Genomic DNA, 12,976 nt, shown 5'->3' with positions numbered 1-12,976 from the left:
ACCCTGGGTTGAAACCCACTGTTTTATGAGACCAGCTTCTGTGGGAGAGAGAGAGACAAGCTTTCCAGCAGCACAGAGTTCTTCTGGTACTCGTAGCTCGAAAGCTCATCTCTCACCAACAGAAGTTGGTCCCATAGCAGATAGTACCTCACACTCCTTGTTCTAATATCCTGGGACCAAAACGGCTGCAACACTTCACAGTTTCTTTTTTGAGACTTGCCCTTTGCCCTAACACTGATTTAGCCAGTCATCTGACTGCACTGTCAATGATTCTGGAGTCTGGTTTCACCTTGTTACCTCCTTCCCCTGCCATCAGGGTTTCAGTTTTATGCCCCACAGGAGGCTGAAGATGGTTCCTTATTCCCAGTTCCTTACTGGTGGTACCAGCTCCTTATTCAAAGGCCAAAATTGTTTAAAATATAGAAGGGTAAGAGTAAATGTTTAGAAATGGCATCAAATTAATGTGATGGAATGTGACAAAGATACATTAGTTAATTATTAATTACATAAGCAAATAAGATGGTATTTGACTGACTGTACATAACAAACTAAATCTCATGTCACCTGCAGTGACACATGCCTGTGACCAACAATCTGTTCTGAAGGAGCTGGGATAGGCTGCTGCCTGACCCAAAGTGTAGTTCCTGCAACTTATGCTGTTACATGTCGTGGTCCTGCCCCACTACTACCTTGTAAATGGGGCTTGAATAAAGAGCTGGGATTTGACTGACTGCACGTGACAAAATAAGTCTCAGGTCACCCCAAGTGACATGTCTCTATGATTGTCAGACTGTTCTGAAGGAGCTGGGGCACACCGCTTGCCAACCTGAAGTGTTCTTCTTCAGCAGTGTGCTGCCACATGTCATGCCCCCACCCCATTTCCATTTTGTACATGGAGTTTGAATAATGAGCTGGGGCTTGACAGGCTGTACATGACAAAATACATCTTTGGGGCACCCCAAGTGATACATCCCAGCAACCGTCAGACTGAAGAAACTGGGGCCTGCCATTCATTGACCTGAAGCTTTGTTATTGTGCAATAAGATGTCACATCTCCACCTTACTTATATTTTCTATATGGAGTTTGAAAAAGGAGCTGGGTTTTGACAGGGCATACCTGACAAAATAAGTCTCGGGTCACCCCAGGTGACGCAGCCACTCAACTGTTAAACCGGTCTGATGGATTTGAGACATGCAACTCCCTGACTTGAAACTTTTTCTATGAGAAAAATTGTGGCCCATATCACCAGCCCTCTCCCTGACCCCCAAACAGATACACACCTTTTAGAAGGGAATGGGAACAGGAATGGCAAACAGGGCCATTTCAGAAGATGAATATGTGGATCCTATGCTTGCAGCTACAGGGACTTGGTGACTGCTGTGTTTGTTCTATCTGTTTGTTTGTTCTCCATCAGGGTTGTGTACCTGGGCTATGGGTCCCTGAACTGCCTGGGTGAGACAGATCTGTTTGGGTCTCAGTGAGGGCCTGGTGGCTGGATTTTGAACAGAACTAGTGTTTGATGTCTCTGAGTGGTTATTCCCTCCCTGTTTGTGAGGGAGGTAGGTGAACAGTGAGGCTTAATATATATCAGTTTCCAGGTGAACAGGAGAGACAAACCAGATAAATCTCACTGGGAGTTTACAGAGGGATTGTGAAACCAGTTTTAGATATGTACAGTGGTGAGCTGGAGCTGGTTTGTACCGGTTCGCACGAACCAGTTGTTAACTTTTAAAGCCGGTTTAGAACTTTTGAAAGCCGGTTTTGGGTCTCAGTGAGGCAAACTCCGGCCCGCGGGACTATCCTGTCTGGCCCACCTGAGCTCTCAGCTGGGGAGGCTCCCCTGAGAATCCCTTTTTAATTTGTACTCACCCGGCGGCACTCCGGGTCTTTGGCGGCACTTCCATGGCGAGCCCTTCAGTCACTCTGGGTCTTCGGCAGCACTTCGGCGGCGGGACCTTCAGTGCCGCCAAAGACCTGGAGTGACTGAAGGACCTGCCATCGAAGAGCCGCCGAAGACCCGGAGCAACTGAAGGAACCGGTTCTTCAGCTTTTGCCAGCTCATCACTGGATATGTCTTTACATAAGGTAGCAGATAGGGATAATGAGGGTACAGCTGCTGTGACTTGCATTGGATGTGCTATGTTTTCCTCTTTGCTGGAAGCCACAATAGATTTATCCGAGGCAATGAAGACTTCTTGGACAACCAGATTTGGAAATCATTGTCACAGACACCACAAGGTGATCAGTGATAAGAGACTTGGAGAGAGTAGAAACCAAAGAGGCAGTCTGTGACCAAGAGGGGAATGAGAGTCAGGAGGCATTCAACCCAATGAGAAGTATCAAAATGTTTTCAGGTAGCAAATCTACTATAGAAGAACCTTTTCTCCGATGAATGGAACAGAAAGCCACAGGGGACATAGCTGATGGGTGTCCTTACAATAGGAAATAAGCTACCAAGAGAAGTTCTTCAGCCATCCTAAGAATGCAAATCATCATCATCAGTGACTCCATATTAAGAAGAGCAGACAGAAAATTAAACAAGAGGCAGAAGGACAATAGGATGGTGTGCTGTCTCCCTGGCGAGAAGATATGAGAGGTAACTGTAGTTAGACAGGTTTATGAAGTTGACTGGCAATTGATTATGATACACATTGGAACCCATGACAAGCATCACATGGAACTATAGAATTATTATAGAAGACCCTAGACATGTTGGAAGCGAGTGGAAGAAAAGGAAAGTTTAAGTGATCTTCTTGGAGATCATACTGGTCCCATGAATGAGAGAAGGCAGAAAATACTGGAGGTGAATTGTTGGCTGCACGATTGGTGTGAGGCTAAAGGTGTTGGTTTTGTTGAACCTTTCAGTGGGAGAGAGGCCGTACAAACAGGATGGGCTGCATCTCACAGGTAGGGAGCTAACCTTCTCAAATGCAGATGAACTAGAGCAGCTAGGAGGCCATTAAACTACCAATGCAAGGGGAGGGTGCTAAGGAGGCAAATGCAGTACAAAACTTCAGACTTGACATCTTGAAAAAATTGGACTGATGTGGCAAAGAACGCAAAGAGAAGACATTCTTAAATTGCTTATATATCAGTGCTAGGAGTCTGGGTAACAAGTAACAGGAAGTAGAAATTCTCAATGAGGAGAAAAAAATTATATAATTGGCATTACTGAAGCCTGATGGGAAAATTCACATGAATGGTTATAACCTGTTTAGGAAGTATAGAGTTGGTAGAAGAGGCTTGTGCCTTACAATGAGAGATTTGGAGAGCTCAGTCTGTTTAGTGTATCAAAAAGAAGATTGAGACGTGACTTGATTATGGTATATAAATACCTTCACATTAGAGGTCTGCACAGGCCTAAATTTTAAGCCTGACTGGACTTGAACTGGACCCAAGCCCAACTGACCTGACCCAACCCCAAGAGGGTCAAGTCATTTTCCAACCCAACCCCAACCCATCAAACCTGAGATAGCGCCACCTCCTGTGACCTGTCCATGCGGTCAACACAAGCCCTGTGACTGCTCGGCACGCTCACTTCGCAGCACACACAGTGCACAGCAAGGTGGAAACTGGAAGGAGCGGGCCAGGCAGGGACAGGAAATGGGGAGCAGAGCTGACCCAACCCAAGCCCAAGAGGGTTGGGTTGTTTTCCAATCTGACCTGACCCGAACCTGAGACTTCTTGTCGGATCCTATCGGGTTTGGGTCAGGTGCAGGGGTCCACTTCACATGGACAAAATATTGGATACTAAAGGCTCTTTAAACTAGCAGAGAGAGGCAGAACAGGAACCAATGGCTGGAAGCTGAAGCCAGACAAATTCAAACTAGAAATTACTCACAAATTTGTGCGAGTCAGGATGATCAACAATTGGAACAAATTACCAATGCCCTTGGTGGATTCTTCAAATCAAGGGTGGAAGCCATTCTCAAAGATGTATTTTAGTCAAACACAAGTTGTTACTGGACTCAATACAGGCTAACAGGATGAAATTCTATGGTGATACAGGAAAGCAGACTAGATGATCTAATGTCACTTCTGGCCTGAAAATCTCTGAATTTTTGAAGCCTTTTTACAAGCCCTTCTGCACACGCACCTTTTTCAAAGTTTCCCCCTCCCCGTGGAAGTTTGGTGCAGTAGGTTGATTGTGTCAGGATTACAGACTATAAAAAACTCCTTGTGGAGAAGCAGGCAGCACCAAATTATGCAGCAATTTTAAGCAGAAATTCACAAAGAAACTTCCCTTCTGTGCAAAACAGGGTCTTATTATACACATCTTTAGGAATACTTAAATATAGCTGCCACCAGTGATCAGCACTAACAACAGCAACAATTGCTCAATTAATTAACATTCTTTTATTATAATAAATAGCAACTTCTTTACTTATGTCACAGTCAAAGTGAACAAGTTCACTGGATTGTGTCAGCTGAGTACACACCATTTCATTAATGGTGAACCATGCATCTTGTTCTTTATACTTGCATTTAGTCTGATCATAGAAAGATTGAAAATTTTGACCCATAGCTATTTCCATCAGAGATTTCTGTGCATGATAGCAAATAAGTTGAAAGAAAACAAGATGCATTTTGGAAGTCAAATCAAAGCAGTGACCGGGGTCTTTTCATATACCATTCAACGACTATTCAGACAAAAATGAAATGCCCCTACCTCGGAAAACTCCATTATCTGTCCTCACTGTAGCTCTTTTCCATGTAACTTGAATGTAGCTTTCATATTTAAAATATTGATTAGTTCAGTAGAGGTCATCACAATTATTTGCATAAACTGTAAAGTTTATAAAAGAAAAGGTGTTGTTATTATAGGCCCAGAGTTGTTAGGACACCATAAACACTGGGAGCCATTTTGTATTTTTCCACAAACTTCGTCAAACTGAGGGCGGGCATTTCTAAGATGGAATTTTGGAATTAAAAAGGAAATGAGGTAGAGATATTCTAGCCACAGATAAAGAATCCAGTCCCCCAAATTCCATTAAAGTGTACCCAGCCACATTGCTGCTGTATAAGCCTGACAGCAACTGTAAAGACGCTGGCTGATTCGACTAATTGTAGCATATATAGGTATAGGGCAGGATCCCTTTAAGTAGTGGTGCTCACTGTTTTCTGTGGTTTAGAAGCCACCAGAAACCACTCAGAGCAGCAGGATAGTATTAACCTAGAACTTGTATGATTGCAGGTAATAAACATGATTATTTGGGAGCCAGCTGTGACCAAGTAGGGTCTCCATATTATTTTTATTGTAGAATGAGCAAAAGACACAATACTAATAAAAAGAAATGTTTTTATATCTGTAATCCAATTAAATGATTTTTGATAAATTTAGCTATTTTTCAGCTTCTTAATTCCTCTATAATCACACCAGAGTTCCTACTGATTTCTTCATTTGTAACTATCATATAATTTATGTGAAAACATCACAGCTGGATTTGCAACACATGACTGAATATTGCTTTTTGTTGATTTTTACCTGCATATTGTATGTTTACTAAAAAAGATAACACAAAATAATACATTGGGGTAATATATTTGACAGACCAAAAATAAAGGGTCACCTCTGAGAATGGCATTTCCTCATCTCTTCATAATGAAATAACAATTGCAGGAACTTGTCACTTGGGGGGTGACCTGAAACATACTTTGTCACGTACACAATCAAAACCCCAGTTCCTTATTCACACTCCATTTAGGGCACAGGAGGCTATCACCTCCCGACTTCAGGGAGGTTTGCATCTAGATCTGAACTTCACAGCTGCCCATATCTTTGGTGAGTGGCATGTCCCAGGCCCCACTTCCTTCATAGCAGTATGATGGTCACAGGGACATGTCATTTTGGGGTGATCTGAAATGTCTGTCATATACAGCCAGTACCAATTACTAATTTAAATGTTTATCACATTCCATTACGTTAATTTGATAACATATCTAAAACATTACCCTTACATAGATATGTTTTAAAAATAATTTTGACCTTTAAATAAGGAGCTGGTACCACAAATAAGAAATTAGGGATATGGAACAAATCCACCAGTTGCTTGCAATAGTGTTCTGGGACTGGCAGCTAGCTGGGGAGAGGAGGCTTGGGGGGAAGGAGGGAGAAGAGGGGGTGGAGTTTTTAGAGCTGTCTCAGTCCAGCCAGCTGATTGGCTGAGAACCAGATACCAGGAGCTGGGATTCCAGTAGACGTGGCTCCTTCCATTTCACCCCTGTGGTGGTACAGTTCCTGCACTCACGTACAGTGCTAAGCTCTCAGTTCACAGCACAAACACAGTCTTGGACACAATGGTGCAGCAAGTACTGTACAGAGCTCTGGTCTCCACCAGGTGGCTCTCAGAATCTGTCCTGGCCAACCGGATTGGGCCCAGCCTGCAGGTGCTCGATGTATCCTGGTACCCTCCTGGGGAGAGGGATGCCCAGCAGGAGTTCCGAGACAAGCATATACCTGGGGCCTCATTTTTCGATATCGAGGAGTGTAAAGATAAGTCGTCACCCTATGAGCTCATGCTGCCCAGCGAGGCACACTTCGCCAACTATGTTGGGCACCTGGGGATCAGCAATGACACGCATGTGGTGGTGTATGATGGAGATGACTTGGGGAGCTTCTATGCACCCCGAGCCTGGTGGATGTTCCGGGTCTTTGGGCACAGAACAGTCTCCGTGCTGAATGGCGGGTTCAAGAACTGGGTGAAGGAGGGTCACCCTGTGACATCGGAGCTCAGCCGGCCAGAGCCAGCAGTGTTTAAGGCAACCTTGAACAGGTCCCTGCTGAAGACCTATACAGACATGGTAGAGAACATGGAATCCAAGCGGTTCCTGGTGGTGGATTCCAGGTCTGAGGGGAGGTACCGGGGGACAGAACCAGAACCAGGGAACGAAGGTAGGAGCAGCACATGGCATCTCTTTCAACTACAGCTGGATTTTTGCTCAGGCACTACCCCTCCTCCCTGCTAACAAACACACCTGCAGTAATGCATGCTCGCAACTCACACTAACACACACCTCTCCTCACTGATATGCACTCACGGTGCCCAAATTTCAGCAAACAGATCTGAATCTATTCTGAGTTCAGGGCTGTTCAGATTTAGGGTTTTCTTTGGACCTGTTATAAAGATGGGCAGCTGTGAAGTTCAGATCCAATCACAAATTTCCCTGAAGTCTGGAGGTGTTTTTTTCCCCTATGCCCTATTGCCCCCTTGCAGAGTTAATCATACCGCTGATATGGGAGAATAGGGCCTCCTTATCTAATGTTAACACATGCACACGTGGTTGGTTTTCATGCTTGCACTTTGCCTTCCTTGTAACATGAGAGATCTGTTTTCCCTTGAGGGATAAATCAAGTTCCCAGTCAACAGAGAACTTGCATGACTGGTTGTTTGCCCTTTGAATCTTTACCATATAAACCCAACCATTTTAAAGAGAGAGAGTCCCAAACCGTATCCCAGCAGCTCAGACCCTCCTCCCCTCCCTTTTCCAGACAAGTGGCATGGTTTGTACAACTGTAACATTATCAGCCTGAACAAAGGGCTAGAGCTGCCGCAGTGGGAGAGGCTGTATGTTTGGGGAGAGTTTATATAGACGCATGCCTGGAATGGAATTTTGCTCAATTTGAAGTTAAAGGAAAACATCCTTATTGCCAAATCTAAGAGTTCATATAGCACAAAAACAACCCCCAAAATCATAGGAATAATTTAAAAATCACGAGATCTTTTTAAATGTCAGGATTTTTTGCTCCGCCTTCTGATTTCTGAACATGGAGCAGAAAGCCAGTCAAGTTGTGCATGTGCACCAAGATTGTTGTTGTTCTTATTTCTGGAGAGCCAGACGTGTGTGCAGGGTGTTTTACAGTTAGAAAGGGAGAGGAGCCTGCCCAGAGTTTAATTTGTGCCAGGGTTTGCACCTCTGGGCTTGGAAGTTCATAGCCCCGGCACCTCTGGACTTGCCGCTTCATTTATGAAAATAAAAAAATTGCTTGAGTTCCAGCACCTAATTGCTTCAGCCCCCGCACCTCTTTCATTACAAATTAAGCACTGGGCCTGCCCAAAAAAAAGATTACAATCTAAGGTCCTGATCCTCCAGTCGGATCCATGCAGGCAGACTCCTGAGCCCATCCAGAGCTTCATTGACTTTGGTGGGGCTGTACACAGGCACAAGGCTCCACATATGTGGATCCAATTGCAGGACTAACACAAGGTGGGATGAGGATGGAAGAGGAGGTATGGCATGACAAAGGTTACAGCAGTGAAAAATCAGGAGATGTGCTTGTTGTTAGTTCCCTTTTTTAGAGTATTAAGATCTGGGATTGCATCTGAGTTCAGTACGTGGAGATTGAAATTCAATCTGAAATGCACACAAAATACTCCTTGCTGGGGACAGATGGATTCCATATTCCTTCTCCCTAGAGTGGAAGTAGGGAGTTGTCATCAGCCTGCAAATGCTGTAAGAACTCGAACATTTCAGTGATTATTAATTCTTAGTTTTGAATTAGTTCCCTGGGACCGGGTGGTCCCCCTTTTGTGTTTGCTTTCTGCAAGTATTCCAGCAGAGGAGCCTTCCAGGCACATATACACACCCACAGCACGGCGTGCTCGATAAGTCGCTAAAAGCTGTTTTCAAATCAGTTAACACCCTGAGTGCAAACTGCACGTTGTAAAATGAAGAACTTACACTCAGCTGTGCAATCTGAAATCCCTGCTGTTGTTGGCTGATTACACAGGTCATTGCCATAGTGCATAGCTACCCCATAGTGCCAAAGTGTGGCACTGCCAGCACTCCCTGCCTCAGTTTCCCTCCCTAGGGTGGATTTCCTCAGTTCTCCACACACCAGTCTGTCTAGAGACGTGGCATAGCCCTCTGTCCAAATCACAGACTGGGTAGCAAAAGACCAGCTAAAAGGCCCAACAAATAAAAAAAGCTCTTCTGCCCTTCAGGAGCTTTTTTTCAGCCCAGCCTCTGGACTCTGTTCCCAACCCCTTTTGGGCTACCTGGGCCAGTTTTTATAGCTCTGGCATAGGGCCCTCCACTCCCAGGCTGGCTCCCCTGAAATACTATTCTCAGTCCCTTCTGGGCTCTGTTCCTTGCAGCCTTCCCTACTCTGATATAGGGCACTGGGTTCCCTGAACTCTATAGGCCCTGTCTTAAGGCCTTCCATAGGAGCCTGCCCACTCCCTGTGTTTCCACCAGCAGAGTGAGCTCTCTCAGTCCTTTTATAAGGCCCACATGTTCATTAAACTATCACCTGACCTTTTAGTCCCACCCCCTCAGGTTAGGAAACAGCTAATTAATTATGGCACATTTGTTACTCTTTTCCTCATTTCCCCTTACAGGGAACTGAAACAAGGGCATCTGGCTTAGAGAAGAAGTGTGTTCCTGAGGTTGAAGAAGTGGCCTGGTCTTTAGGAGACCAAAGTTCCATTACTGGCTCTGCTATTCTCTTCCTTAAGCAAGTCACTTCACCTCTCTGTGCCTCAAGGCCCCCTCTGTAAAATGGGGATCATTCTCTCCTTTCTCCCACCTTTTGTCTGTTAGATTGGGTTCCTTGGGACATGGACTGTTTTTAAACAGCATCTAGCACGATGGGGCTCCGATCTTGGGTGGGGGCTCCCAGTGCTACCATAAATCAAATAAACAATAATCATCATCATCATCATGACTAATTTACAAGCAATGTCACATTTAAAATATTTGGCACAAACCATCTGCCCAGCAAGAATTATTTGCTTAAGAACTCGTGAATAAATACACTTGAGACTCTCTCTGTTTCTTGGCAGACAACAGAAAAAGAGGGTCAACTTTCCAAATAAATTGTTTGTTAGGAACTATTGCCCAGATCCCCATAGGTGGCACATGAACCCCCATTCGGGGATGCTAGTGCTTGTGCTGCCTCTTCTGCTTGAGGCTCCACCCCTACCCTGCTGCTTCCGCCCTCCTCTCCCCTCACCCTCAACCGCCAGAGCCAGAGGAGCCCTGAGCCCCCACTGTGGCCAGAGGAGACCAGCTGAGCCGAACCTAGCCCGCCTGCCCCAGCCACCCCAAGTACCCAGCTGCCCCAAGCCCCCACCAGCTTCGGGGGAGAGGCAGATGAGGGTAGGAAGAGACGCAGCGTGGGCAGGGCCACAGGGGAAGAGCAGGATGCGGGACCTGGGCCTCGGGGCGGAGCGTAGGCAGGGCCACGGCTTGGCTGTTTGGAGAGGCTTAGCGTCCCCGGGCCCATGCAGATCCCTGTCATCCTTCCACTTTCCTTTTCTCCTGCAACTCTTCAACCCCATCCCCTGTATTCTCTGACTCCTCTGCTTCCCTGCCCCTCCCATTCTCCAGAATTCCATTGCTCCTTGTGCTCCACGTGCTGCGTTCTGCTCACCCTGAAAGACCCAGGGAGGAGAGAGGGATGGACTAAGAGGATATTTCTGTGCTATTTAGCAGCTTGAGGATTGAGCGTCTGTTTTCAGACAGTATTTGATTAACTCATTTTGTATTGTTTTTGCTAGGTGTGAACGCACACTGAGCCTGCTCTGAAGGACACGGTTTTAATAATTAAAAACATAAATCAAATCTCTAGATGTAGGCCACCTGTGGGCTTGGGTCAGGAGACACCCGAGGACTGAAACAGCAGTTCAAATCAATATATATTTCTTAATTTAAAAAAAGCCAGGAGTAAAAATTGTTCTCAGCTCAGCATTTGCCAGCCAATGCTGAGCCTGTTTTCAAGGGAAGTGCGTGGATACTGCTGGGAGCTGGAGCCAGTTTCTAAGGAGCTCAGAGGAGACAAATCAAGAAGCAAATGAGACGAATAATGTCCGTCTGGAACAGTGGGTGATCACACCATCACAGAGCAGTCTTCCAAAGGGATCTAGCACTGTCACAGATTCTGCCTCCCAACCCTCTAGCTTTACCTGTGGGACAAAATAACCTGCCACAGTCTTTGCAACGTCACATTGTAATGCTGCATCCATGAGTGATGAAACTGCAACATCATCACATATAGACATAACATTGTGATGCTGCATTATGATGCAAGGTCAGGGCATTGTGAGGCCTGAAATTAATTGGTGACTCGGTCTTTGTGGGGGACAAATCTATGACCATCAGGACCATCCCACTGATTTTGGGACTGGGGGCGACCTGTCTTTAAGAAATAGATTATTATCTGATTGTCCCATGACTTGTCTCTTCCAGGCTCTTTAGAAATTCAAACCAGTCTCATTCAGTGGAGACTAATTTCAAGCCAGTGTTTAAAGTCTCCTACTCTTATAGGGCTTGATCCTAAGTCCATTAAAGTCAATGGAAAGACTCCCACTGACTTTAATGGACTTTGGATCAGGCCCGTAATGGAGTTTGCTGTGTGTTTCAGTGAGACATTTAAAATCTCATTCATCATTTTTGAAGCCTCTCTCACACTAACGGGCTTTACCCTTAGGTCAGATTCTCAGCTGGCACAAATTAGCAGAGCTTCCTTGAAGTAATTTACGCCAGCAGAAAGTCTGACCCTCGTTTACATCAATGCAGAATGGATTTAAAATGCGACAAAAATCTAAATTCTCCACTCACACTAGTGGTGATGTTTGACCCACACTTGGCCCTGCTGTAAATGACTAGCCAGTGGTGACCCTAAATGCTCCAGGCCTGACAACTCTCTTCTCTAGAAGACCATCTGTGAGTGACACACCTAAATGCTGGGCTCAGAACAGTTTTCATGATATTTCTGGCTCCTGACTGTTCACGTCATCCTCACCCAACATTGCTGGCAACAGAGATAATTTCATAAATTCTTGGAGCCAAATTCACTACTGACATAAGCGCATGCAACTCTCGTGAATTTAGCCCATATAGGAAATGGTAGAGGCCACTGAATCTTCCAATCTGATTCTTTCTTACATTTTTTGTTAGGTTTCTCTTTACACCAGGTCCATCAATATCTGCTCTAGCCTGCTCTTGAATCTCAGCAGTGATGGTACCTCTGGCCATGAAGAATCTTAGGCCCAAATCCTCAAAGGAATTTAGGTGCCTAACTCCCCTTGAATTCAATGCACTTAAATACTTTTGAGGATCTGGGCCATAGTGTCTTAGCCAAGGCTTTTACTTCTGTAACTTCTGGCTTGTCACTCTGTACCCCCAATGTCGTCTCAGATGGTGAAATATTCCCTTGAAGGGATTTATAGGCTATGAACATGCTATGTTATATGGATGTCTTTTGAACGCTCTCCTCACACGTCCTTTCCTCTGTCCCCGGGGGTGTTTTAGGGCTTGAACCAGGTCACATCCCCGGCTCGCTGAACATGCCCTTCTTTAAATTCCTCACTGAAGCCGGCTTTGAGAAGAGCCCAGAGGAGATTCGGACCATGTTCCAGGAGAAGAAGGTGGACCTCTCACAGCCACTCATCGCCACGTGCCGTAAGGGGGTCACGGCATGCCACATCGCCCTGGCAGCATACCTTTGTGGCAAGCCAGATGTGGCCATCTATGATGGATCCTGGTCAGAGTGGTTCCGCCAGGCCCCGCCGGAGCACAAGCTCTCTGAGTGGAAGCGCAACAAGGCATAAAGGGGGAGAGGTTGCAATGCAGTCCTTTAGCATTCATTGAGAGTGGGGTTTGTCAACTGTCTTCGTTCAAGGGAGCTGGAAATGAGGGGAAGGAACATAAAATATTCTGTGTTACAGTTAGTCCAGTTCTGTAAGAACAATTAGTGGTTTTTAGTCTCTTTCTTTTTTAATGATGCCACTGAATAAAATCTCTGCCTTCCGATTACGTGTCTGTGTGTGCCTCTAATCCTCCCCAGTGACTGTGGGACCTCATCATACTGTGATGTTACAATGTGCAGCTGAAGGAAGAACAGCCACGTTACCTGGGGGAAAGTTAGGCTCTCCCATGAGAGGTTCTGAGAAATCCCAGCTGGGTTGGGAACTACTGAAGCCAAGTTACCAACACCCCCAAAGAAATGGAGAGCACAGTCTTGTGGTGCAAGCA

The 12,976-nt window shown here is 45.5% G+C and overlaps 1 protein-coding gene across 1 annotated transcript; it reads left to right on the top strand.

Annotated features, from left to right (window-relative positions):
• The first annotated feature begins 6,202 nt into the window (after window positions 1–6,202).
• On the top strand, window positions 6,203–12,754 carry TST (thiosulfate sulfurtransferase). Its single transcript, XM_048833360.2, has 2 exons — window positions 6,203–6,893; window positions 12,254–12,754. The coding sequence occupies exons 1-2, from the start codon at window positions 6,299–6,301 to the stop codon at window positions 12,550–12,552; spliced, it is 894 nt and encodes a 297-aa protein (XP_048689317.2). The 5' UTR covers window positions 6,203–6,298; the 3' UTR covers window positions 12,553–12,754.
• The last annotated feature ends 222 nt before the right edge of the window (window positions 12,755–12,976 follow it).

This window comes from Caretta caretta, chromosome 1 (genome assembly GCF_965140235.1).
Source record: "Caretta caretta isolate rCarCar2 chromosome 1, rCarCar1.hap1, whole genome shotgun sequence".
In the NCBI taxonomy this organism is placed as follows: Eukaryota; Metazoa; Chordata; order Testudines; family Cheloniidae; genus Caretta; species Caretta caretta.
Note: the sequence above shows the minus strand (reverse complement) of the source record. Positions and strands in the feature narration are given on the sequence as shown.

Coding starts and splice junctions, on each gene's coding strand:
- TST (XM_048833360.2), top strand. CDS start 6,299: ATGGTGCAGCAAGTACTGTACAGAGCTCTGGTCTCCACCAGGTGGCTC. Junction 6,894..12,253: donor ACCAGAACCAGGGAACGAAG/GTAGGAGCAGCA, acceptor GGGGTGTTTTAG/GGCTTGAACCAGGTCACATC.